The 23,539-nt window shown below is 37.1% G+C and overlaps 1 protein-coding gene across 1 annotated transcript in view; it reads left to right on the top strand.

Annotated features, from left to right (window-relative positions):
- The first annotated feature begins 1,154 nt into the window (after positions 1-1,154).
- LOC147868369 (dynein-1-beta heavy chain, flagellar inner arm I1 complex-like) overlaps positions 1,155-23,539 on the top strand; it is a 46,558-nt gene continuing 24,173 nt past the window's right edge. The window contains exons 1-37 of the mRNA XM_087339543.1: positions 1,155-1,424; positions 2,399-2,515; positions 2,631-2,870; positions 2,962-3,081; positions 3,167-3,442; positions 3,517-3,798; positions 3,890-4,108; positions 4,250-4,387; positions 4,528-4,773; positions 4,870-5,013; positions 6,106-6,228; positions 6,370-6,459; positions 6,978-7,319; positions 7,745-7,909; positions 8,899-9,069; positions 9,148-9,293; positions 9,424-9,502; positions 9,647-9,747; positions 11,335-11,394; positions 13,160-13,310; positions 13,932-14,090; positions 14,204-14,302; positions 14,821-15,083; positions 15,168-15,336; positions 15,444-15,599; positions 15,695-15,862; positions 15,940-16,071; positions 16,150-16,353; positions 16,836-17,006; positions 17,484-17,599; positions 17,897-18,059; positions 18,644-18,784; positions 18,885-19,075; positions 19,654-20,038; positions 20,123-20,482; positions 20,571-20,966; positions 21,154-21,306. Coding sequence (XP_087195669.1) covers positions 1,155-1,424; positions 2,399-2,515; positions 2,631-2,870; positions 2,962-3,081; positions 3,167-3,442; positions 3,517-3,798; positions 3,890-4,108; positions 4,250-4,387; positions 4,528-4,773; positions 4,870-5,013; positions 6,106-6,228; positions 6,370-6,459; positions 6,978-7,319; positions 7,745-7,909; positions 8,899-9,069; positions 9,148-9,293; positions 9,424-9,502; positions 9,647-9,747; positions 11,335-11,394; positions 13,160-13,310; positions 13,932-14,090; positions 14,204-14,302; positions 14,821-15,083; positions 15,168-15,336; positions 15,444-15,599; positions 15,695-15,862; positions 15,940-16,071; positions 16,150-16,353; positions 16,836-17,006; positions 17,484-17,599; positions 17,897-18,059; positions 18,644-18,784; positions 18,885-19,075; positions 19,654-20,038; positions 20,123-20,482; positions 20,571-20,966; positions 21,154-21,306 — 6,906 coding nt within the window. The remainder of the gene's footprint in view (positions 1,425-2,398; positions 2,516-2,630; positions 2,871-2,961; positions 3,082-3,166; positions 3,443-3,516; positions 3,799-3,889; positions 4,109-4,249; positions 4,388-4,527; positions 4,774-4,869; positions 5,014-6,105; positions 6,229-6,369; positions 6,460-6,977; positions 7,320-7,744; positions 7,910-8,898; positions 9,070-9,147; positions 9,294-9,423; positions 9,503-9,646; positions 9,748-11,334; positions 11,395-13,159; positions 13,311-13,931; positions 14,091-14,203; positions 14,303-14,820; positions 15,084-15,167; positions 15,337-15,443; positions 15,600-15,694; positions 15,863-15,939; positions 16,072-16,149; positions 16,354-16,835; positions 17,007-17,483; positions 17,600-17,896; positions 18,060-18,643; positions 18,785-18,884; positions 19,076-19,653; positions 20,039-20,122; positions 20,483-20,570; positions 20,967-21,153; positions 21,307-23,539) is intronic.

The following is a 23,539-nucleotide window of genomic DNA, read 5'->3' as shown; positions in this document are numbered from 1 at the left end:
TAGTCATATAATTGGACTACATCTATCCTTACATGGTGTTTGCTATCATGGATTGACTCATTGAGTTTGGTTTTGTCATTGGCATGCGTGTAGATTGAGAAAATGTAATTTCCTAAGAGGGGCATCACAATAAATATGAAGAAAGTATGTCATGACTCATGACATTGTATTATTGGTTCTTAGGGCTCAATCGGGGCACAATGTTATGTGAGTCATTTATTGTTCACGACGCACGTTCGCATTTTATGAAAATGGTCAAGTTTTGTAAGGATTGATACTACACCTAGTTGTGTCTAACACTCACTCAAGGCTAGGTGAATGAGTGAATGAATATAATGTGCTCATGAACATCCAAAGTATAATTATATAGAACATGCTTGACAAAGTGATTCCTATGAATGGCCTCTCTCTCTCTCTCTCTCTCTCTCCACGATTGGATGTGCATGTGACACCAAGTTATATTTTGTGTTTTTATGCTACATATGGATGTTGCTCAGCTCAAGAGCTTGGAGGCTTCATGAACTATTCTCATCCTTTCCATTTGATCATGGACTGCCTTCACTTTTGTTATTTTGCACCAATAGTTTTGTGTTTATACTCTCACGACATTGAAAGCGTTAATAATATCTTGTTAGCATCCATGCCATGCAATACATTGTTATGGAAAACACATATCCGATGTGTTCTATGTGTGATGAATTAGGACATTAGTTCAGACGTACACATATGATGCAATCATGCATTGTGGAGTGGAGTTAGGTTCTTGCATATGCATGAGAAGGAAAGTACAGGAAACAAAAATAGTGTCCGCATGGGACTTCATGTTATATCACTTGTGCATACAAATGGGTAATAACAATATATAAAGCCCATCCGATCTTAAGCTCTTCCTTATGGAGGAGGGTCGGGGGGTATTGTTGGAATTTCCAAAACTCATGATCGAAAAGAAGGGTAATTGTAGCGATAAAATTTCCCCCTTTATATTTATTTTTCATTGAAAAGAGAAAAACAAAGTGCAAGAAGACCAACGAGAATAGGAGCTCTCTCTGTCCCCAACTGTCAGCAGCAGAAAGACGAAGAAGCCTGTCCTGCTCTTCGAATTCCACACACAGACATATATCGCACACACAAATTCTTCCTCTCCTTAGGTCTCCATGGAATCTCCTGCTTCTCCTTCTTCATCTTCTTTGGTGGTGGAAACAGAGTGCCCGGAGGTGGCATGGTGCCGCAGGAAAATGGAGCTCATCTCTAGTGCAGCTCATCCTTGTATAAATTGGACCCCCCAGCATTCCATCATCGCTTATGAATTCATTCATTCTGATCGTTCCGGAAGAATGTTCGCCTACATTGAACATGCAAATGACCAGGGTGATGCGGGAAATAGACTCCATCTCTCATTCTCTTTTCCCTCCGAATGGAACCAGGTTTCTCTCTCTCTCTCTCTCTCTCCAACAATGTAGCATCAAATTCATAAAATTGAGTGAGAAAGAAAGAAAGAAAGATATATTAACGTCTTCTTAAGGCCAAAATTGGCCCATGAGACAGTTGGTTTACAACAAAATGGGTATTTATCCAATCATCAGAACTAAAATAAAATAAAGTACAAATAGAACTTAAACTAAATGCAGTGATCTAGTATTTGGCTTGGCCCATAAACAGTATTTGGTTTCCCATGGATGTTAATAATCTCTCCCTCCCCTTTGCTATCTCTCTTTTCTCGTCCCAATAACTGTTCTTCAGTTAACGGGGCTGATGAATACTCCAAAAAGTAATGATCGGGGTTCATCAATTTTCGAAAAAATGATGACTGCATTTAGCAATTATCAAGAATTGTTTATTTGTCCAATATATGTTCTGAAAATCCCTAATTTAGTGAACTATTCACATTTCATTTTATTTGTTAACCAGGTAGTTCGTCCTGGTTAATTTTGCGAATTTAGTATAAATGCACAGTGAACAGCAGGTGGTTTGACCTGATCAAATATGTTTAGAAATGCCCAAATTTGGTTTAATTTTCCCACTAACTTTATTCAAATCAGGTACTTTGGTCTGAATCTCAGTGTTGCGAGAAATGCCCGTGTTTTAGTTTAATCTGCTCACTTGCATTGTTTGAAATCATTGTTAAATTTGACTTGTTCAGTGCGATGAATGTTTGGGAATACTTTGCACCTTTACATTAGCTTAAACAAAATGCTTGAAAATTTTCACTTTTGCATCAGTGTAACCAATTTTCTTCAGATGTCCTTATTACCTCCTTTATGCACATGAAATTATTTCACCTTGGATGCATTACTCACTACTCTCTTCAATCACAATATGTGTATAGGCAAGTAGCTAATTTTCCTCAAATGCAATGGTTACACTTCCTTATCATGTCTGATTCACATCCATACTTCAGGTGCTTGTGATGGTTCGAGATACGAATAAGAAAATCAACGGAGGAAATATTGATAACCTGATCCAGTGTGAAGTGGTGCAAGGAAGCCCTGGAGAGTGCATGCTGCGCTTAATGCAGGTTATTTACTACTAGTTTTGAGTAGAAAGAATTCATAAGAGAATTGTAACTGTACCTTCTTTTCATATCATGTAGATTTAGAGATAAAAAGATGCAGAATTTCGTTTTTGAATAGATACTTTATTTGCCTGTTATGCTGGGTGATGGAAATGTACAAGGAAATACAACAAAAGATTTTGTTGAAGAGGTGGACAGATTTATGGCCAGCTTAACTGAATCCCTGTCTTACTCAAAAGGGAAAACGTTATTGTATGTCCCACCTGTCACACTAAGTGGTGGGTATCAATCTAAGGATAAATATATGACGCAAAGACTCGAATCAATTGTTATACGGTGGGCACGTCAGGTTAAAGAGGTATGTTCTTGCTTTCCTTCATTTACTTTTGGGCAGGAATGGTTGACATTATGTTGCTCACTGATACAAATTAATTGCATTGGTTGCAAAGGTTGTGCGAGGGAAAGACAGGATGATGGATATGGAGATGTCTGGGCCTCTTGAAGAGATTGAGTTCTGGCGACAGAGAAGCTTGGATTTGGGTGGCATTCACAAACAAATAAACCGTCCTGTAAGAGTCGAAGTCAAAATTGTGATAATCAGCAGTACGCTGATTTCAAATATACATGTGAACTGACCATTGCAAAATGTCACAGGAAATTGCATCCATCCTTGGATTTTTAGAGCAAGTGAAATCACCGTACTTGCAGCCTTTTTTGAGTTTATCCAATAGGATTGATCATGAAGCGCTTGTTGCTGCAGAGAATTTGAAATTTTTGACTGTCTTAGAGGATCCTTGTAAACAGTTAGGTGCAGCAAGGGTTTGTGAAATACCTATTCTTCTTCCAATGCTGCTTCAACAGATTCGCATGATTTGGCAAATTAGCCCTTTCTATAATACCAGTGAGAAGATTACTGGCTTGCTGTGTAAGGTATGCAAAATCCCCTCACAACTTTCTTACCCAAAATGCCATATTTTTATTGGTTTGAAGGTGGGTTTCTGCAGGTTAGTAATGAGATAATCCATAGGTGTAGTGCTGAAATTCCGTTGGTGGAGATATTTGAAGGTGATGTAGAAAAGTGCAAAACTGCTCTAGAAGAAAGCATTGAAGCTTGTGAGTCTTGGAAGCATCTATATACTGCAATGATGGAACATTATGTAAATCCAAGTCTGAAAACAGTGGAGGAAAGTGGGAATGTCGAGCATCCACATATGTCAGAACTAGGAACCAGAAGTATTTTTGCACCTTTGGAATCATTTCTGCAAAGATGTCAAGATATTTTGGAGGTGTGAGGTTACATACTATGCTACTTAAACGAGTTTAAAATTCCTGCTACTCGCGATTTAGAACATGCTAATATACGACTTTCATTTTCAGGTTTGTGATTCTCAAATTCAGTTCTCAAAGTCCTTGGAGCTACCTATATTTGGAGGCACACGGGGCAAAGAAATAACAAAATCTTTAACAGAGATGCAAGACACATTCCAAAAACTTGTATCCGTTTTGAAGACCCTACCCTATAGCTTGCTTGATGTGAAGGTCACAAAGTGGCATGATGATTTCAATAGATTTAAAGACGGCGTAAAGGATCTTGAGGTTGTGTACATGATTTTATCAGCCTGAAGTCTATTATGTTTATTCTGATTTTTTGGGAGCTAATATATTACATGAGTTAGAGACCAAGAATTACACTTTCTTTTATCAATAGCTAGCATTTGAAGAATTTTATATTTTCAGGTGATGATGCAAAACATAATGTCTATGGCTTTTCGCCATGCAGCATCTCTTTCAGAGAGTATTGAACTTATTGAAGCATTTAAACTGATGGCACACAGATATCCTATTTGTTTATGTGTAGAACAGATGGGCCAACAGGTATAGTGTTCTCTATGATACATAACCTGGAATCAATCTTATTTTTTTCAAACAGATCAATAGGGTTCCATTGCTATTCATTTTCCTTTTCATTATGAAGGTCCTGAGGTAAAGCTTCTACATAACAATTTTGTGCACAGGTTTGTTTGTCATACAGTAATGAGCTGGGTGTAATAAGGAAACAATTTGACCAATTGCGAAGACGTCCGTTGATGGATTACTCATATCCACGTTATGCTGGGGCAGCCTTATGGGCGTTGCAATTCCAGCGGAGGCTTAAGGCACCAATGTTGCTCCTAATGAAGGCTGCACCTTACTTGCTTGAAACTGTAGAAGGATCTGAAATTTTTGCTCAATATAATCAAATAATTTCTTCCATAGAACAAGTAAGATCTTCCTGTCAAATCACACAGGAAGCCCCTTTATATTTTGTAATTCATATGAGTTGATTGTATTTAATACTTAATGTTTGTCGTTTGCAGTTTATCAGGAGTCAGCACACAGAGTGGGTAAACAGTATAGATGCTTATGCAATGAAAAAGCTAGAAAAAAACCTTCTTGATGATGGTGGCAATGGGTTATACTTGCTCAAATTTGATCCAGCACTTCTTGGTGTAGCTCATGAGGTTTAATTTCTAATAATTGGAGCTATATTTCATATTTATTATCTCATCTTCATTCAAGAACACTTTACAAAACATGAATGCATGGATGGAGTTTCTGTTTCCGTAATTGGTAGGTTTATTAGAGTCAGTACAATAGTTGATTATCAATCCTGTTTTGGGAGCATATTTAGAGAGCGTCATACTCTTGAGTGGCTCAATATTTAGATACCCAGGACAGTCTTCTGATCCTATACACACTTGACTAATATATTACCAAAGCAGAATGGTTGAGTGTTAATCTTGTTTTGGGAGCATATTTCGAGAGCATCATAATCTTGTTTGGTAATGTATTTATATCTTAGTAATGTGTTTATTGTAGGATTAGATGACCTCCTTGGGGATCTAGTTATTAAGCCACTCAATTCAGTTCACTGTTTATCATTGAGTTATGTTCAATACCTCAGATCTATTTCCCTCTACAGAGGCCTTCAGACATGCCTCTGCAAGTTCTTTGTACTGGTATGAAACCTCAAAGACAGGTGAAAATCGAGAAAAATGGATTAGAATGACTTAAGTGCAGGTTATTATGTCTATCTTAAGACAGGAAACATTAAAATAATGAGGGTATATATATATGCTCCTCTAGATTTTTTGAGATATATCAAGAAAGTAATCATTTTCGGAATTAAAACCTGTATGGCTGCTATATATTGTAAGTAGGTTGACAATAATATAGTCGGTTGCAAGATATCCCTTTTTCTGATAAAACCGAAAGTCTGACCTGACCCATGCAAAGGAGATGCATGTTGATGATGTTTTGGTATCTTAGGGAAAATTCATTTTGCAAGTACAAAAAATGTTCATTGAAGAGTTCTTTTGCAAATAAACCGAGTTGAACCTGGGATATATTACAATTGTTTTTATAGGAAAACCTTCTTGATGATTATGGAAGAGTATTAGAGTTTCTTTTTTTTATAGTGATATGCGGCTAAAGATTGTTTAGTTAAATCCTACACAGGAAAATATTGATAGCTAATCTTTTGTTTCCTGAACATGTACTATTATTAACATCAAATCGTGTAAAGGCCTGATTGATATGACTCCACGTATTAGGTCCGCTATTGGAGACGCATGGGCTGGGAGATACCAGAAATGGCCTCAGATATTCTAGAAGGACAGAATGAACTTCGTATCTTACGAGCAAACACATTATTAGTTATACGTGATTGCAATAAGGTAACGATTGTGAACTTGCATTTATATTTAAAAATTGGAGCAATTATGCATGATTTAACTGTTTGAAAAATCATGCTAAGTGTTTGGAGCACTAAAATATTATTGTTAAGTGTCTGAAAAATCATTTCATGTTATATCTAGATTTTGTCAGCAGTGGATGCAGAGGAAAAGGGTTTGGTAGCAGATCGCATAACCCATCTAACCAGTTCCATCAATCCAGGATTAGAAAAGGTTCATTTTATTAGAACAGGATCAGATCAACATTTATTTTTGGAAAGGTTTTAATTGAAATATGACAAAGCTTTTTGTGTAATAATATGAATACTTCACCCATATATAGCAGGATAATGACTTTAGGCAGTTCTCCTATTTGGTTTATATTTATTTTGGTTTGTTATTCTCCAAAAGGTGACAACATTTTCGGATGTAACCTCTCAATGGTCTCATTGGCCATTTTAGCCTCTTAGGAAACGTTTATCAATCTTTATTTTTCCTCCACTTTACAAGTTCTGTGGTATTCTAGAAGGTGAAATGTTATTTTTTATGCTTCTTTTAGCCACTAAATCAGTTTCAAGGTCTGTGAAAATACTATCGAAAATCAGATCCAAAGAGGTTGACAATGCCAGATTGAATTGATAATTATAGTTCTAGCGAGGTTTTTTAAAAGATTCAGCATTTTGTGATTTGTGTGGAAGGACTTGTTCTTCTGTTCATGGGGATGGTCTAATGGTTTTTCATTTCAATTGCAGTTGACATGGTTGAATCCTCCAAATGATCTAGAACATTTCCTTGGCGATGTACGTGTCAAGTGTCATGTACTGGAGGAGACTGTGATGCAGATAAGGATAGCAAAGAAGAAAATAAATCAGATCTGTGATGCAATAAGTACATCTTGGCTCATAAGCATAGACAAAAAGAGGATATATGATATAGGAGAGTTTGACTTACGACAAACTGAACATCGTGCAACCATGCAAGCACAACTAAAAACTCATTTCAACAACATAAAAAAGACAATTGCTGCAGCTTATCAAAAGTGTGCAGGTGGAAGCAATGATGTCCGAGCTAAGTGGGAAGATTTCAAGAAAAAGGCAATAATTAGCTTCTGTTATTTTTTGTGTTAAACTGAAATTCTTAATTTCCAATAATTTCATCTTTGTGAGTACACACACACACAACTGCGTTTACTGATGGGCGGCCTATAGACTAGGATAATGTGGCAAAATATGCCCTGTGTCAAAACAGTTTCAACATTGGTTTATTTTCTGCCAATCTGCTAAAGAGCCCTGGGTCCTCTTCCCCCGTTTCTGATAAATTTATATGGGTACATTGAGCTCATCTACTAATGCATACATGTGCTAAAGTCTCCTTATGTATCATTAGTCACTGATTTAGAAGGGATAGTCGTTGCTAATCTCTATATTCTCATAGTAGTAATATCAATGAAATCCTATCTAGTTTCTTAATGATCTCTTGTACTATACATAAAGTTCCATCATAACGGATTTTGATACAGGTTGAAGGGTCAATAGAAACTTCCTTGCGTACAACAGTTGCAAGGTCATTACAGGAGCTTTCAAATGCTGTAAATGCAGATACAAAAACAGGTTCTCCAATGTTCAACACAATGACAATGCTTGATAAAGAATCAAGTAGTGTAAAGCTTGCACCATCCATTCAGGTTTGTCAATCAAAAGTCTACAGTATGCTGCCATTAATCTCGTTAATGGACTATACGAGTATTTGTCAGTAATGACAAATTCTAGTTGTGCACATTAGAATTGCAGATATGTGCTATCATATCTATCATTACCATTTTTTTATGCTGGCTAATCATCCATGAGGGTTTTCTGCCTCAATCAACAGTTATCTTGAACTGGAGAGATTTTTGGGAGGTGATTCTAGATGTTACATCCTTAGTTACGTGAAAATAAAAACAAAGAAATGAATATTATTGTTTATATGTGATCAAAATGGCCGTTGAGTCTGAATGAAAGATATTTCCTACAATGTTTGATCTTTTGGAGGTGGTTCTAGATGTTACATTCTTAGGTGTGTAGAAGAGACATATATATCTATATATGTATATAAATATTTGTGTGTGTGTGTGTGTGTACTTAGACAATCTCATTAGCTAAGAATATTCTGAGCTTAGATGTATGGAAACTTCTGTCTTTGAAAGATCTCCAACATGGCCTGATTGAAGATAGAGAGGTCTCCAAAGCGAGGGAAGCATGTTTGGTGTCAGCTGATAATGGCCTGGATTTGTTGATAATGAGGGTGAGGGTTCCGTGGTCTAGGTGGGCATGAACTGCATGCACAAGAAATTGCTATTGCCCGTCAATTATAACCTGTTTTGCATGTTGAGGTCAAGACCCTACTATCATCTAATTACATAATTATATCTCATCCTAAATATGATTGATAATCCATTAGTACAAACTGAAACCGAGATCTGTCCTCTGTATGTCTCTCATTGGATATTCTAGGGATTAATGAATGTTGTTACTTTATTATAGTAATACTTTGAGAAGGATTTAATTCAGGTTGGCCACCGGTTAAAAAACACTTCCATGAGTAGATGGTGCAATTCTACTTGTATACTATAATAAGCCTCACTGACTGTACGTTTAAAAATCTTTTGAAGAATTTATTCATGGAAATTTTCAGGAGTTGCTGGAGGTAGTTCAGAAAGCAGCAAGGGAACTGATAACTATTATTTCTGTTGTGCCAAGATTAAGAGAGCAAAAAGTCATTGCTCAAGGAAGTGATTATACCAGTCAATTAAGCAACAATAAAACAATGCCAAGTCCATATGGCTTTTTGCCAAGCTTCTTTGAGGTAAATCTATATGGGTAAATTAATTTTCTTGATTTCGTTTGTCTTCAGACATGTAAGGCATCTTCAAAGTCGTTTCAGGTCATTGCTATGGATCAAGAAGAAGTATTGATGATGATAACAGCAGGGGTCTTAGGAGTAACAGACAAGGTACAACAATACATGCAATATTGGGAAAAGAAATATAAAAGTGTTTGGGATCAAGATAAAGATGCTTATATACGCAGGTACAATCTGATCTACTGACTTGAGCTATGCTATTATGGAGTATTAGGAACACAAATGATTATGTTATGAATGATGAACCGTTTATTTCTTATTTGAATCATTCTCTCTTTTTGGATGAAATTGATAAAGATATGAGCGTGCTAAAAAACCTTTATCAGCATTTGAGAGTGACATTATGAAGTATCAAGACTTGCAGGATGATGTTCAGGTAGAAAATTGTACTAGCTCTTTCTTTCTTTCTTTCTTCTAATATCTATGAAATATGATACTCTTTGTAATGCATATTGAGAGCTACGCATTAGGATTTACTATTCAAATGCTTATGATAATTTTATAATATGCTATCTACTAGGCAGAAGAGACTGTTACAAATGTACGTTTTCTGAGAATAGATTGTGGACCTCTCAAGAATTCACTGGTTGGTCATTGTGAAGGATGGGTTAATAAATTCACGTAAGTATATAAGCTAATCTGTCATTGTTTTAGATAAAAACATATTTAAAGCAAATTATTTGATGAGGTACATGGTGGAATATAGGACACAAAAATAATGGAATTCCTGGAGAGGGGAAGTTGAGTGCTCATATTTTTATGAAACTAAGTCATATAATATATAAATGACATTGGAGATTCCATTAGGTCCTTGGGTATATGAACGAGTATGTATAATCTTACACAAAGGCATGTTTAACACTAATTATTCTATAAATTAAAAAATGAGATGTGAATCAAAACAAACGCCTTTGTTACATTATACCCCATGAGGATTTTGGAAGTCACTCTATTTTGGAAGTTGCGATTTTCAGAAGAAAGTAAATTAGTCTGCTCATTGAGTTGCAGTATGGTAAAAAGAAGTGTGGAACAGAGTTCATTCGCTTGAAGTTTTCATTTTCTTTCAGTTTAGGTCTTACTTTTAGGTGAAAATTTAAGACTTTCCTCAATGTTATTAGCTTATTGATTTGCCCATGAATTTGAGATTAACCGAGCATGCATTATTTATCAAAGCATGGGAAGAATTTTAAGGTTTTGGTTGTAGGAAACAGGGCCCTACATAAACGTTACAAATAACCCATGAGAGAAATTCTACGGATGTAATATATACAGCTACGATATGCTCATCCTCACAGTTAGGATGGTGGTAGGAGCACAACACGCTATTAGGTTGACTATTGAACAGTACCAGTTTTGTAGGATGACCATTAATCTTCTCTTTCTGAGGCTTCAGTAGGATTCTCTTGTAATCAGCCTATATTTGCAGGTTTATTATTTTTCCATCTCTCAACGTTATGTGCTAATATAAGGTTTCATTTTTTGAAAACTTTGCCTTATACTAACTGTAAATAAAGTCAACAGTTTTCTTGTAGCGAAAATCTGAAGTACCAAGGTATCAAGGCAGTTGAGTTTTTGTTAGTGAGTAAACAAGTGTATGAGATGCTTTCAAGAGCTCATCGTGGGTGGACTCAAGAAAGGAGATGAGGATTTTAAGAATTTTAGGGAAACCTCCTCTTTTCTTTCCCTTTAATGTGACGTGAGACAATGGAATTAGTCTGGATCCATGCTCACTTATACAATCCTGTGTCAGTCTTATAGAGGTGATATGTAGTTGAGAGATTTTTTAACAGAAGCAGGTCATATTTTCTGCAAACTATGGTCTATGTATGGGCTGTTTATATCAATGCAGTTCCCCTTTTTATTAAATCAACTAATTTACTCACCCATATGCACGTAATTTGAAGACCCAAAATATTCTAATCTTATAACAGTATCTTCATTTATAGTTTATGAATGTCTTTATATGAGACACTTCTTTGTGAATGACTAGCTAGGACTAAACTCTTGTAGCTATAGTTCATATTCTCTTTCTGGAACTTTTATTTGTTCGTAAATTGAACTTTGTGACTTCCTAGGATAGTGGTAGCCATGAAATAGTGTTTGTTTTGAAAAATTTAGTGAAAAGGCATTTGTAATACCTTTAAAATACAAGGATATTGTTTATTCGTCATGTGAATGTAATTCCCATATTCATGCATATTTATGCAGGACATTACTTAACTCAATTGCCAAAGCGGATTTGGAGGATATCTACATGTACATGGATAGGTATGGTGACATTCTTCCATGCAACCTATATTGAGTCAATCCGTGTGTGTGTGTGTGTATGTATAGAAAGAAAGAATGATATATTAACGTCTTTTAAGAGGCCAAAATGGCCTATAAGACCAAGTAAGAGATTACATCTTAAGTGTTGTCTCGTCTTTGAGAACAAATCAAAATAAAATAAATATTACACAGTAAATATAAAAGTAAATAACATGAAAAGAAAAGAAATGAGGGAATCTGGTTTTTGGCACATGTGAGATCCTCAAGTTAGGTATATTGTAGCTTTTGTCTTCGAAAGATCTCTAGCATAGGTCGATCCAGAATGGAAATGCCTCTGGAGCGAGGGAAGCACCTATGATGGCGGGAGATAATGGCTTTTATCTGTCGATGACAAGGGTGTCGAGGTCGTGGTCCATGGAGCCGAGGCCTACGTGCATGACAAATTGCCATTGCCCGATCAATTGTAACCCCTTTGTTATGTCCTGGTCTGAAGCCCATTTGTGTATCCCGGGGTTGACTTCTAGCATTAGGAGTGATGAGGCTAAAGAAAGTTGTGATTGTTCTTTGTGGATGAGCTTGTGTGGCTGTATTCTTCAACAACTTTTCTCGATGTCTCTTGAGCTCTAGCAAGAAAAGTCCTAGGCATCGTTGGTCCTCATATTCCATTACCTTGCGTAGTGGCCAAAGGCTTGTTTAAAGAGGCAATGGTATCTCCCTCTGATTTCATAAAAGACACTACAATGAAAAACATAGTGTTCCTCAGATTCCACTCCTTGATGACACAATTGGCAAATTCTCTTTTCTAGAGGTAGTCATGTATATCTGCCTACTTCAATCTGTAGCTGATGTGATGAAGTTCACAGCTGCCCTATCACACTACGCAGCGCATAGGATAGATGTATGTCCATATAAGGTGGCCTGATGACGAATCCATCCTCCGATATATGTAAGAAGTGTGTCTTATAGTGGGCCAACTTTGTACCAAGTGGTATTTTGGGGCTGATTCATGTTATCTTGTTTTCCAAGTTAATAATATCAGTTCGGATCACTCTGTTCTTTTCCACTTTGGTCATATTTAGATGGGGACAGTCCAAGCTATATTGGAACGGGGGTAGTGCATTTATACTCATGCCATGTGACTCGAACCATTGCTGCAGTTCAGCATACCAACAATGAGTGTCCATTTTCAGCCAGTTGTCTTGATGACATAAGTGCCAACCTTGGGTACTGTTTTCTCATCTTTGAGAACAAATCAAAATAAAGTAAATATTACACAGTAAATATAAAAGTAAATAAGATGAAAAGAAAAGAGACGAGAGAATCTGGTTTTTGGCACATGCGAGATTCTCAAGTTAGGTATATTGTAGCTTTTGTCTTCGAAAGATCTCTATCATAGGTTGATCCAGAATGGAAATGTCTCTGAAGCGAGGGAAAAGAAAGAAAGAAAGATATATTAACGTCTTTTAAGAGGCCAAAATGGCCTATAAGACCAAATAAGAGATTACATCTTAAGTGTTGTCTCGTCTTTGAGAACAAATCAAAATAAAATAAATATTACATAGTAAATATAAAAGTAAATAACATGAAAAGAAAAGAAATGAGATCCTCAAGTTAGGTATATTGTAGCTTTTGTCTTCGAAAGATCTCTAGCATAGGTCGATCCAGAATGGAACTGTCTCCAAGAAAGAGAGAAAGAGAGAGAAATGTAAGCTGAGAATTTCAGAAGTAGTCTAAGATATTTTAACTTCGTTTTTTTAATTTATAGAAATACACAAGAGTTGAAACGGACACCTGACACTTTAGACATGCTTACTGAAAAAGTTAACCATTGGCACGCTATTCGTGAAGAATGTCCAAAAGTGAAGGCACGGTTTGAACCTCTTGAAGAGAAGTATAGAACACTTCAAAAGTTTGAGGTACTTTTTAAACCTTTTCGTGGCCAGTTATAGTTGGGTTGTCAAGGGACTAATGATCTTTATTTATTAACTTACATTGTTATTGTGTCAATGGATGGGTCATGTGTATGCATAATGGAAATATTGTGTTTACCTTCTTTGTACGTTTCTACATGATGAGCTTCATCTACAATCATAAACCATATGCATATTCCAGAAAGAAATCCACCAAATGGCAATTCTATTGTTTCCAAATCTTGATAGATATCATATAAGGACTATGATTATTGTCTGATATGAGATACACCATATGAAATGTCAGCAGTCGAGGAGAAGATTGTAGCTGGAGACATGTGATTTTAGCCGCCATGAAGTACCATCTATCTCATTAAGCATTATCCAAAGCATACACTGATAGTTTTACTGAATTTTGCTTCAGCTCATGGGCATTATAGATGATCCTTCATATTACAATAATTATTTTATAGAATAGGGTTATACTGGTGGGCATAAAACTACTATGATTGAGTTTTAACTTTAGATACTTGTGCCAAGCCAGCATATTTATCCTTATTTCCATGAGGGATCTCTGGGGGAAGGCATATCCTAAATTTCAATCTCATTTTATATATTTCATGTTAGGTTCCGATAACTGAAGAAGAGATGACAATGCTTGATCGATTGCCATTGGAGTGGGACACATTTGAGGAGATGTTGCTAAGCTTAGAAGGAGAGCTTGAACAGGCTAAGAAAGGGTTCTATGAGACTCTTTCTCTTATGGTGAAGTCTTTCTCAAAAGAGGTAAAGATCTAACTGCATTATAATGTTAGTATTTCAGGGGGCTGTTGAAAGTTCCTGGTCAACTGCATATTAATTTTCAGTTAACACACTGGATCTGATTTGTGGGCTGATAGGTATCTGATGCAAGAGCTGCATTTATAGAAAAGATGCCAACTACAAGCTTGACCAAAACTCATGAAGCTTTGGCATTTATTGAAGAAGAATATAGCAAGGTGCTCCTAATGTGTTGGGTTATTTGTGCTCCTAGAAATAATTTAAGAATATGTATGAGTAAGTAGTCATCTTACATGGACAAATTTAAGAACATTGGGTCATTGGTAGTTTATTTGTCTTATATATTTTCAGTAGTTATTTATATAGTTTTTCTTTCAATTTGAGTTGCTATGATTAGGTGAATTGAAGTCAGAATTTCTGGAGTTGCGACAAAATCAGTAGAGATGTTAATATATCTTTCATACTTCTTTCTTGCACTCTTTTTATTCTAAAAAATCCAGTTCTGATGTTTTCCAAATGAGGCATTGCGTTCAAATGCTAGATTCATGTGGTATTATCAATGAATACTTGTTTACAGACTAATAAAAAACTTCTAGACCTTCTGAATTGTTTTTAATATGAGCCTAACTTCCTGAGCTGTATATAGTTCCTCGGTTGTAATTATCTACTTTGTATGTTTATCAAATATAATAATGAAAATGAAATATTTCTTCTAAGAAAAACATTAACATTTCAGATTGAATCATTCCAACAAAGATCACAAGCACTCTGGGCTGGAATGAGCATTTTTGGAATGGAAAAGCTATCCAATAAGGACAATGCAGCAACACTAAAAGACTTAGAGTTGTTAAAAAGTATGTGGATGTTAAAGAAAGAATGGGAAGAAGCATTCGACAGCTGGAAAGATGGGCTTTTTAGTCAGCTTGATACAGCATCTATGGAATCATCAGCATCGATTTTCAGTAAACGTGTATTCAAAATTGGCCGTGACACAAAGGGGTGAGAAGTGGTTCTACATAATATACTGATAAGTTCATTTTAGTCTTTCAATCTTATGGAACAACTGACGTTAAGAACATGCAGATGGGGAGTTTGGATTGATCTTAAAGACACAATAGATGCCTTTAAATCTACCCTTCCACTCACTGTGGACCTTCGAAATCCAGCCATGAGACCACGCCATTGGAGACAATTAATGGATGATGTTGGGCAAGAGTTCGATCCGAACTCAAAAGAGTTCACTCTTGCTAAGGTTCAAAACCATATACTGATGTACTGATGTTAAAGCTACTTGACATAATGGAAATGTCAAATAGGGAAATTTGGTGGAGGTCTTATAAGTACTATGTCTGTTTACAGGTTGCAGAACTACGTCTAGATCTCCATGCAGCTGCCATTAGTGAGCTTAGTATTGCTTCAAGTAAAGAGCTTGCTATTGAGGAGGCATTAACGAAAATAAAAGATGTATGGGTGACACTTGAACTTGACATAGTGGCTTACAGGGAAATACCCAAGGTACAGATTGGACGGGTTCTAATCACTACACAAGGGAACTTTGAGATATAAGACTTGTTTTTCTAGCATCATCTGAATTTTTATGTGTTAAGCAGATATACAAAATTCGAAGTACAGAGGAAATATTTGCAATACTTGAGGAGCACAGAGTGACTTTATCATCCATGAAAGCTAACAGGGCACATCTAAATTTTGCTAAGGATATAAATATGTGGGAGAAAGATCTGTCACGAGTGTCTGATACAATTGAAATTATTATTCAGGTGCATTACGATCTGAATGTGATCAAGTCTGAAATATGATCAATTTAAATATTAAACGCAGAGTACTGGAGGTGTAGGTACAACGCCAATGGTCTTACTTGGAAAACATTTTTGGTGGCTCTGAAGATATACGTAAACAATTGCCAGGGGAGACTCTGCTTTTCAATCAAGTCAATGAAAGCTTTGTATCCTCAATGAATAGACTGAAGGTGAGTCTGATTGGTTAATTATTTATATTGATGCTATCAGATTTGAGAACTTCGTTTTAAACTGTTGAAGTAATGCAGGAAATACTAAATGCACGAAATGCATTGTGTGTTGATGGATTAATGGATTTATTCAATGGCATGGCACAAAAACTGGAGAAAATACAGAAGTCATTGGATGATTATTTGGAGCAGAAACGACAACAATTTCCTCGTTTCTATTTTCTTTCAAGTGATGACCTCCTTGACATACTGGGCCAAGCCAAAGACCCAAGAAATGTTCAGGTAGAAACACCGCATAGACCACTTCCTTGATTCTCGTTAAAATGGTGTTTTCCAGAAAGGGGTTATAATAGATCAGGCAATAGTTATTCGTTGTGCATGCAGGCCACAACTATCTGGACCACGACCTCATCACCCTTGTCACCAATAAATAAAGTCCATTATCACCTGGCACTGTAGGTGCTTTCCTTGCTTCGGAGATCTCTCCATCATGGAGTGGCCCATGTTGTAGATTTTTCAAAGACAAGTTTCAGTATATCTAAGTTTAGAACCTAAAGTTCTTAGATATATAGATCCTTTAGTACCATATGTCTAGTTGTATTTATTTTGGTTTGTGGTTCTCAAAGAAAAGAAAACATTGCAAGATGTAAACCTCTTGTTTGGTTTTATAGGCCATTTTGGTGTCTTGTGTCACTGTTATAACTTTGTTACGCATGACATCAAAATTCTGAAACTTTATATGATTTTACTCTGGAATGTATCAGCCTCATTTAAAAAAATGCTTTGAGGGGATCAAAAGACTTGAAATCCATGCACCTGGAGAAGATGGCCGTCGCCAATTTGAAACTACTGGTGTTTTCTCACCTGATGGGGAGTATTTACCTTTTTCGACACCTGTAGTACTTGATACTCCACCAGAGGAATGGCTTAATAGGGTATGATATGAAAACTCAAAATTTAATGGTTAAATAGAGCTCTGCTGTTATAATCATCAAATTTGGGATAAAAAAGAAAATATTGAATTACTGTATTTATAAAAAGGAAGTCACAAGAAGTGCTATATAGTCTTAAAGAAAAATCATACACTGGGATTAGGGAATTTATTTTCATGCATGTCTATCTTAGAGTTTCTTTCTCAAAATCACCTTTTGTTGTCAATGTTCTAAAAAGAAACTTTTTTGTAGCACTTCATGTTCTAGGAATTCATTGAATGCTATATGACTCTTAATTTGCAGAGCTATTTCACATACAGAAATGTGTTCACTGTCATTCTAGTCATAATGATTATACTCATGGTATATTAAAATAGATAGTGAGACTGGTTCCTTAAAATAGTTTTTCATAATTTCCATGTGATGTTAGTTCTGTTATGTATGTGAAAGTAACATCTACATGCATACATATCTAAATAGGTTGAGGCAGCTATGTATGCTGCTGTGAAGCTGCATTTGGTGAAAGCCCTTGAGGATAGCAAACTTGCAAAAAAAGACAAATGGGTTAAAGACAATGCAGGTCAATGTGTTATAAGGTATACACGTAGTATTTACATGTGTTTTACAATTTTTTGTGTACAACAATAGCCTGCAATACAGATGTTTTGTTGCTTCTTGCAATTGGAAGACTGCATACATTGCATTCAGTTGCGTCATGTTCACTCCAAAATGCCCAAGGTTTTTGAGAGCACCATATAATTTAATCATGTAGAAGGTGACAATCTGATTAAGGAAAAGAATACTTCATTTTCCTTGCATCAATTTAAAAATTTGTTACTGATATTGATCAGAGACATAATTGTGATATCTGTTTGTTTCTTCGTATACTATAGTGCTGGCCAAATAAAATGGACGTCTGATTGTGAAAAAGCACTCTCGGGATCAGAAACAAGCAAAGGCAGTTTAAGGAAGCTGTTTAAAAAATGGATTAGTTATCTTAACAAGCTCACAGATATGACGAGGTCACGTATATCAAAAATTGACCGCAATAAAGTTGTAAGTGTTTATTATCAAAACAAAATCTATAGGTGGTGTTGGTTTCTTCTTAATTCTTCTTCTTTCAGGGAGCTGTTCAGCTTGTTCATACACCCACATAATTGCATGCAATCCACTTATGTGCACTCTCTACACTCTCTTGTTCTCTTTATATTATGGTGGTTTAATAGTTGTCGTTCTTCATAATCAGCTAGGTGGTTATTAAGGTAACATAGCCCTCATGTTTACTTTGGGGCAACTGATTTGACAATGCCTTTATGATCACATAAAGAGACTCACAGTGAAGAGAAACATGAGGTGCAACGCCTTCTTTTGGATGTCTGTTACTAGAGTGGCTTGATAGAAATAAAAATCTCACACCTCAAAATTTGAAGTATCAGCCAAAAACCATGAACTGGGAAGAATAGTGGAGGAAAACTGGCATTTCAGCAATAAACCTCACCATATAATGTGATGTATGATGATGATGAGAAAATGTTATGCAGATATTTTTAAAATGTGATGATTTTATGCTTAGAATGTTCATGTAGTTAGTCTTACATCAATGGGTAACTACTTATGATCTTTGACTTTAACTTTTCCAGACATCCTTAATAACGATTGAAGTTCATGCACGGGATGTGATCGAGAAACTCGTAAAAGTATCTTGTACATCTTCCAATGATTTTGAGTGGGCATCGCAACTGAGGTTTTATTGGGAAAGAAACGATTGTTTCATTAAACAGGTAGCATATTATTTCTACTGTACATGTAGAAAACAGTGGTTCCTTGGATAAAGTATTGTTAATTACAGAAATAAACCTGAACTGGTTTTTATGCTCACAGGTGTTGTCAATATTTTGTTATGGATATGAATATCAAGGAAATAATGGACGTTTAGTTATAACTCCATTGACGGATAGATGTTATATTACATTGGGTGCTGCACTCTTCACCCGTAGAGGAGGTAATCCATTAGGGCCTGCTGGAACAGGGAAAACGGAAACAGTCAAGGATTTGGGCAAAGCACTTGCAAGGTATTAAATTTCAGAGAAAAATGCATTAATGATGAAGATGATTTTTACATTAAGTCAGCTAGCGTTTCCAATTTATAATACTTGAATTACTAGATTTTTGATCCACTGGAATATGAGCTTAGGGAATGGCATAAAAAATTATGGGTTTCTCACTTTACCGAAAAATGATATTTTGTGTCCAGATTGCTTATGATGTAGTTGTGTTTTAAATATTTTTTTTAAGCTTTAGATTTCTCTTTTATTCAGAGATTTTATTCTGAAACATCTTTTTTCCTAATAACAATATGGTCTATTTTAAACTCCCTCATCTCTAAAACTGGTACAAGGCTGAAGTTTACATTTTTTCTTTCGAATATACCAGATGCATTATCTAAAAAGGCGTGAATCTGAATTCTCTCTTTGATACTAAGCTCTTTGATCCTAACCGTAAAAATGTTGATGGTTTGCAGTTCTTGTAACTGTCGTTACATTTAACACTTACTTCGAGAAAGTCTACAGTTATTCTATCATATGTTTTTGTTCAAACAGAAGTGTAGTTATATAATATTCTAAAAAGATCAAATTGATCTTTACTGCAGATATGTCATTGTTTTCAATTGCTCTGATGGTGTAGATTATAAGATGACTGCTACAATGTTCTGTGGAATAGCACAAACAGGAGCCTGGATATGTCTGGATGAATTTAACCGGATAGAAGTAGAAGTACTTTCAGTTGTTGCTACACAGATTGCATCCATCATGTCTGCTATAAAAGCTTGCCAAGCACGCTTTATTTTCTCAGGGACAGAGATAAGGCTTATACCCACTTGTGGGATATTTGTTACTATGAATCCAGGTTATGCAGGCCGAAGTGAACTACCTGAAAATCTAAAGGCTATGGTTCGTCCTGTTTCCATGATGGTTCCAGATTTTACACTGATAGCGGAGAATATGTTGTTTAGTGAAGGTTTTCGAACAGCTAAGGTAAATAATGAAGTTCAATTAGGACTCTATCACACTGAAGATATTAAATGAAAAGCCAGTATTGAAATCACGATTACATTTCAGATTCTTGCAAAGAAGCTTATTGCAATCATGGAGCTATCACAGAGGCAGTTGTCCAAGCAAGATCATTATGATTATGGACTTCGTTCCTTTGTTATCCCAATAGCTCGAGCTGCAGGTGCAACCAAACGTGCAGACCAAGATATGCCTGAGGACTTGATTCTTATGGGTGCCATGAGAGATCTCATTATGCCCAAGCTTATTTATGCAGATATTCCTCTTTTTAATGCTCTACTCTTAGATCTTTTTCCTGGAGTTGAATTGCCCCAAAAAGAGAGTGATGCGCTTAGAAAAGCAATTGAGCAAGAACTTGTTGGACAAGGTCTTCAAGTGATCAATGATTTTATTCTTAAGATCCTTCAGGTAATTTAACAACAGACTTAAATAATGTGTAACAGAATGTTATGACAATCTATCTAGTCCCAAAATATTAAGTTTTTTGGGTTTGCAGCTGTATGATTGTATGCTAGCTAGGCATGGAAACATGTTAGTAGGCAGGACAGGTTCAGGAAAAACTGTTTCGTGGAAGTCACTTCTACGTGCTCAAGGGCGCTTGAAAGATGCTGGTGTGGAAGGTTTTGAGCGCATTCATGTGCATATCATAAATCCTTTAGCTCTTTCAAATGATGAGATATATGGTACATTCAATAGATTGACAAATGAATGGATTGATGGAATTCTGTCAAACATCACACGAAAGGTCTGTAGTGATGAATTGCCCGACAAAAAGTGGATACTATTTGATGGACCAGTTGATACTTTGTGGATTGAGTCTATGAATAGTCTTCTGGATGACAACAAAATCCTCACATTACTAAATGGAGAACGTATCTCAATGCCACCTCAGGTGAGGCAGATGATCTATTTAACCATGCCACTATTAAATGAAGGTGTTTATCAAGACAACCGTTAATTATGCGTTTGAAATTTCAAGAATTATCTTAAATCACAATACACTGGGAATATGATTTGGAAAAGTGTTAGATGATGATATCACATTTAGTGACTTTTGGAAACTCACACCTTTGTTTTAGGTTTCTTTGCTTTTTGAAGTAGAGGACCTCTCTCAAGCTTCACCTGCGACAGTCAGCCGTGCAGGTATGATATATCTAAATGTAGAAGATTTACAGTGGTGGCCTTATGCAGAGTCCTGGCTCCAACGCAAAATTGCAGCTGGTAGTGATCAGGTAGTCACTTTTTTATTATAATCACAATATAGATTTGGTTTACCTTGCATGATTGGTTATGATCTAATCTTCATATTTGGCAGTAGATATGCAATTGAAACCTTTATTCTAATGCTTCCTATTGATCAAGTTTATTCAAATATAATTAATAAGTTTAGATATCAGTCTCTCCATTCTGGATCAGGCTATGGTAGAGACCTTTCAAAGACGAAAGTGCAATCTATCTTACTTGAGAATCTTACATGGACTGATAAGAAGATTCTTCAGCCTCTTTTTGTCTTATTTCCTTAATAACATTTATGTTGTTTTGTTATTCTCAAATATGAGACAACACTTAAGATGCAATCTCTTGTTTGGTCTTATAGGCCATTTTAGCCTCTTAAAAGATGTTAATAGATATTTCTTTCTTTCTTTTTGCTTCCCTCTCTTCAAAGACATTTCCATTCTGGATCGACCTATGCAAGAGATCTTTCAAAGACAAAAGCTACAATATACCTAACTTGAGAATCTCACATGTGCCAAAAACCAGATTCCCTCGCTTCTTTTTTCATCCTATTTACTTTTATAATTACTGTGTAATATTTATTTTATTTTGATTTGTTCTCAAAGACGAGAAAACACTCAAGATGTAATCTCTTATTTGGTCTTATAGGCCATTTTGGCCTTTAAAAGAAGAATGCTCGAGAGGCACGGGAAGGCCTTCGCATTCTCACCAGGAGAGATCGGGTGCGTCGACCCGACCATCGTCGAGCCCATGGTGATCTTTACAATACCACACATACGATGGAGTCTCAAGCCGATCCCAGTACCGAGAGCTCACATGCCGATGCTGATGAAGCTTCTTAAGCAGAAAGTGGAGCTGGGCATCCTCGAACCGTCGAGTGCCCCCTACTCTAACCGGTGGTTTACGGTACCGAAGAAGAACGGTACGCTGCGGTTCATCTAGGACTTACAACCGGTCAACAAAGTGACCATCCGCAATACGGGGGTCGGGCCGTCGATCGACGAGTTCGCTGAAGCCTTCGCCGAAAGGTCCATATACTCGGGGTACGACCAATTCTAGCTCACCGTGGAAAGCAGGGACATCACGACGATGCGGACCCCTCTCGGCCTAGTTTGAATGTGTACCCTACCACAGGGCGGAACCAACTCAGTGGCACACATGGTGAACGCAATGAACAGAGTTCTGAGGGACTGCATCCCGGACATCACCATGCCTTTCCTAGACGACATCCCTATAAGGGGGTGCTCGGAAGATGCTAAGGATGAGTCAATCGGTGCCGACGGGTGCCGACGGTTTGTCGCAGACCACATCTCCGACTGCGAGAAGATACTACAGAGGCTCGAGGGTGCACGGCTTACCTTCTTGGGAGAAAAGTCGGCTTTCGGACAACTGGAGATATTAGTGGTTGGCCACCTATGTGGGCCGTATGGCCGGAAGCAATCGCCGACCAAGGTAGAGGCCATCTCGGCAATGAAGGAGGAGCGCGGATCCATCATAGAGGTCCGGCGGTTCCTGGGGGCATGCGCCTTCTACCACATATGTATCCCTCATTACGCGCACGTTGCTGAACCACTCTACGGCTTGCTGAAGAAGAATAGGAAATTCGAATGGACGAAGGAACATAGAGAGGCGGTCCAGAAACTAAAACGAACGCTTGCCGCGGCACCGGCTTTGCGCAAAGCGGAATACGCACCGGGAACCCCGGTCTACATCACTGTGGACACCGGCCCGACCGGGATCGGGTGGGTCGTGAATCAAAAGGGCGAAGACGGCACGCGCTTCCCTATCCGGTTCGGTGCGAAGGTACTGAGCGAGCGACAACGAGGGTATGCCCAAGTCAAGCGCAAGCTGTGGGGTATCGTTTCGGCGGTTAAGGTCGACAAAGATTACCTAATTGGGACAGAAGTAATTATCGAAACAGAATGCTTGCCGATTCTCGGTATGGTCTCCGGATGCGCAACTCCTGACCTAGCCATGCTCAGGTGGATTGCGTACATCAAGTCCCTGAACCCGGAGATACGATACATCTCGGGTAAAGACAACGCCATGGCCGATATGCTTTCTAGAGCAAGATTTGAGGATGAAGACGGCATGGTATCAGAGAGCGAAGAAGTCGGCGCAGACTTCTTCAAATCGGCAAGGATGAGGATAAAGGGGCGAAGCGCTCCGCCCGTGAATGAGTTCGACGAACTCGGCTACAACGGTGAGTGGCTTCTAATCGGGAGGTTT

This window comes from Azolla caroliniana, unplaced genomic scaffold, assembly GCF_043228905.1.
Source record: "Azolla caroliniana isolate FFs.n. ecotype wild unplaced genomic scaffold, voAzoCaro1.0.p SCAF_1, whole genome shotgun sequence".
In the NCBI taxonomy this organism is placed as follows: domain Eukaryota; kingdom Viridiplantae; phylum Streptophyta; class Polypodiopsida; order Salviniales; family Salviniaceae; genus Azolla; species Azolla caroliniana.
Note: the sequence above shows the minus strand (reverse complement) of the source record. Positions and strands in the feature narration are given on the sequence as shown.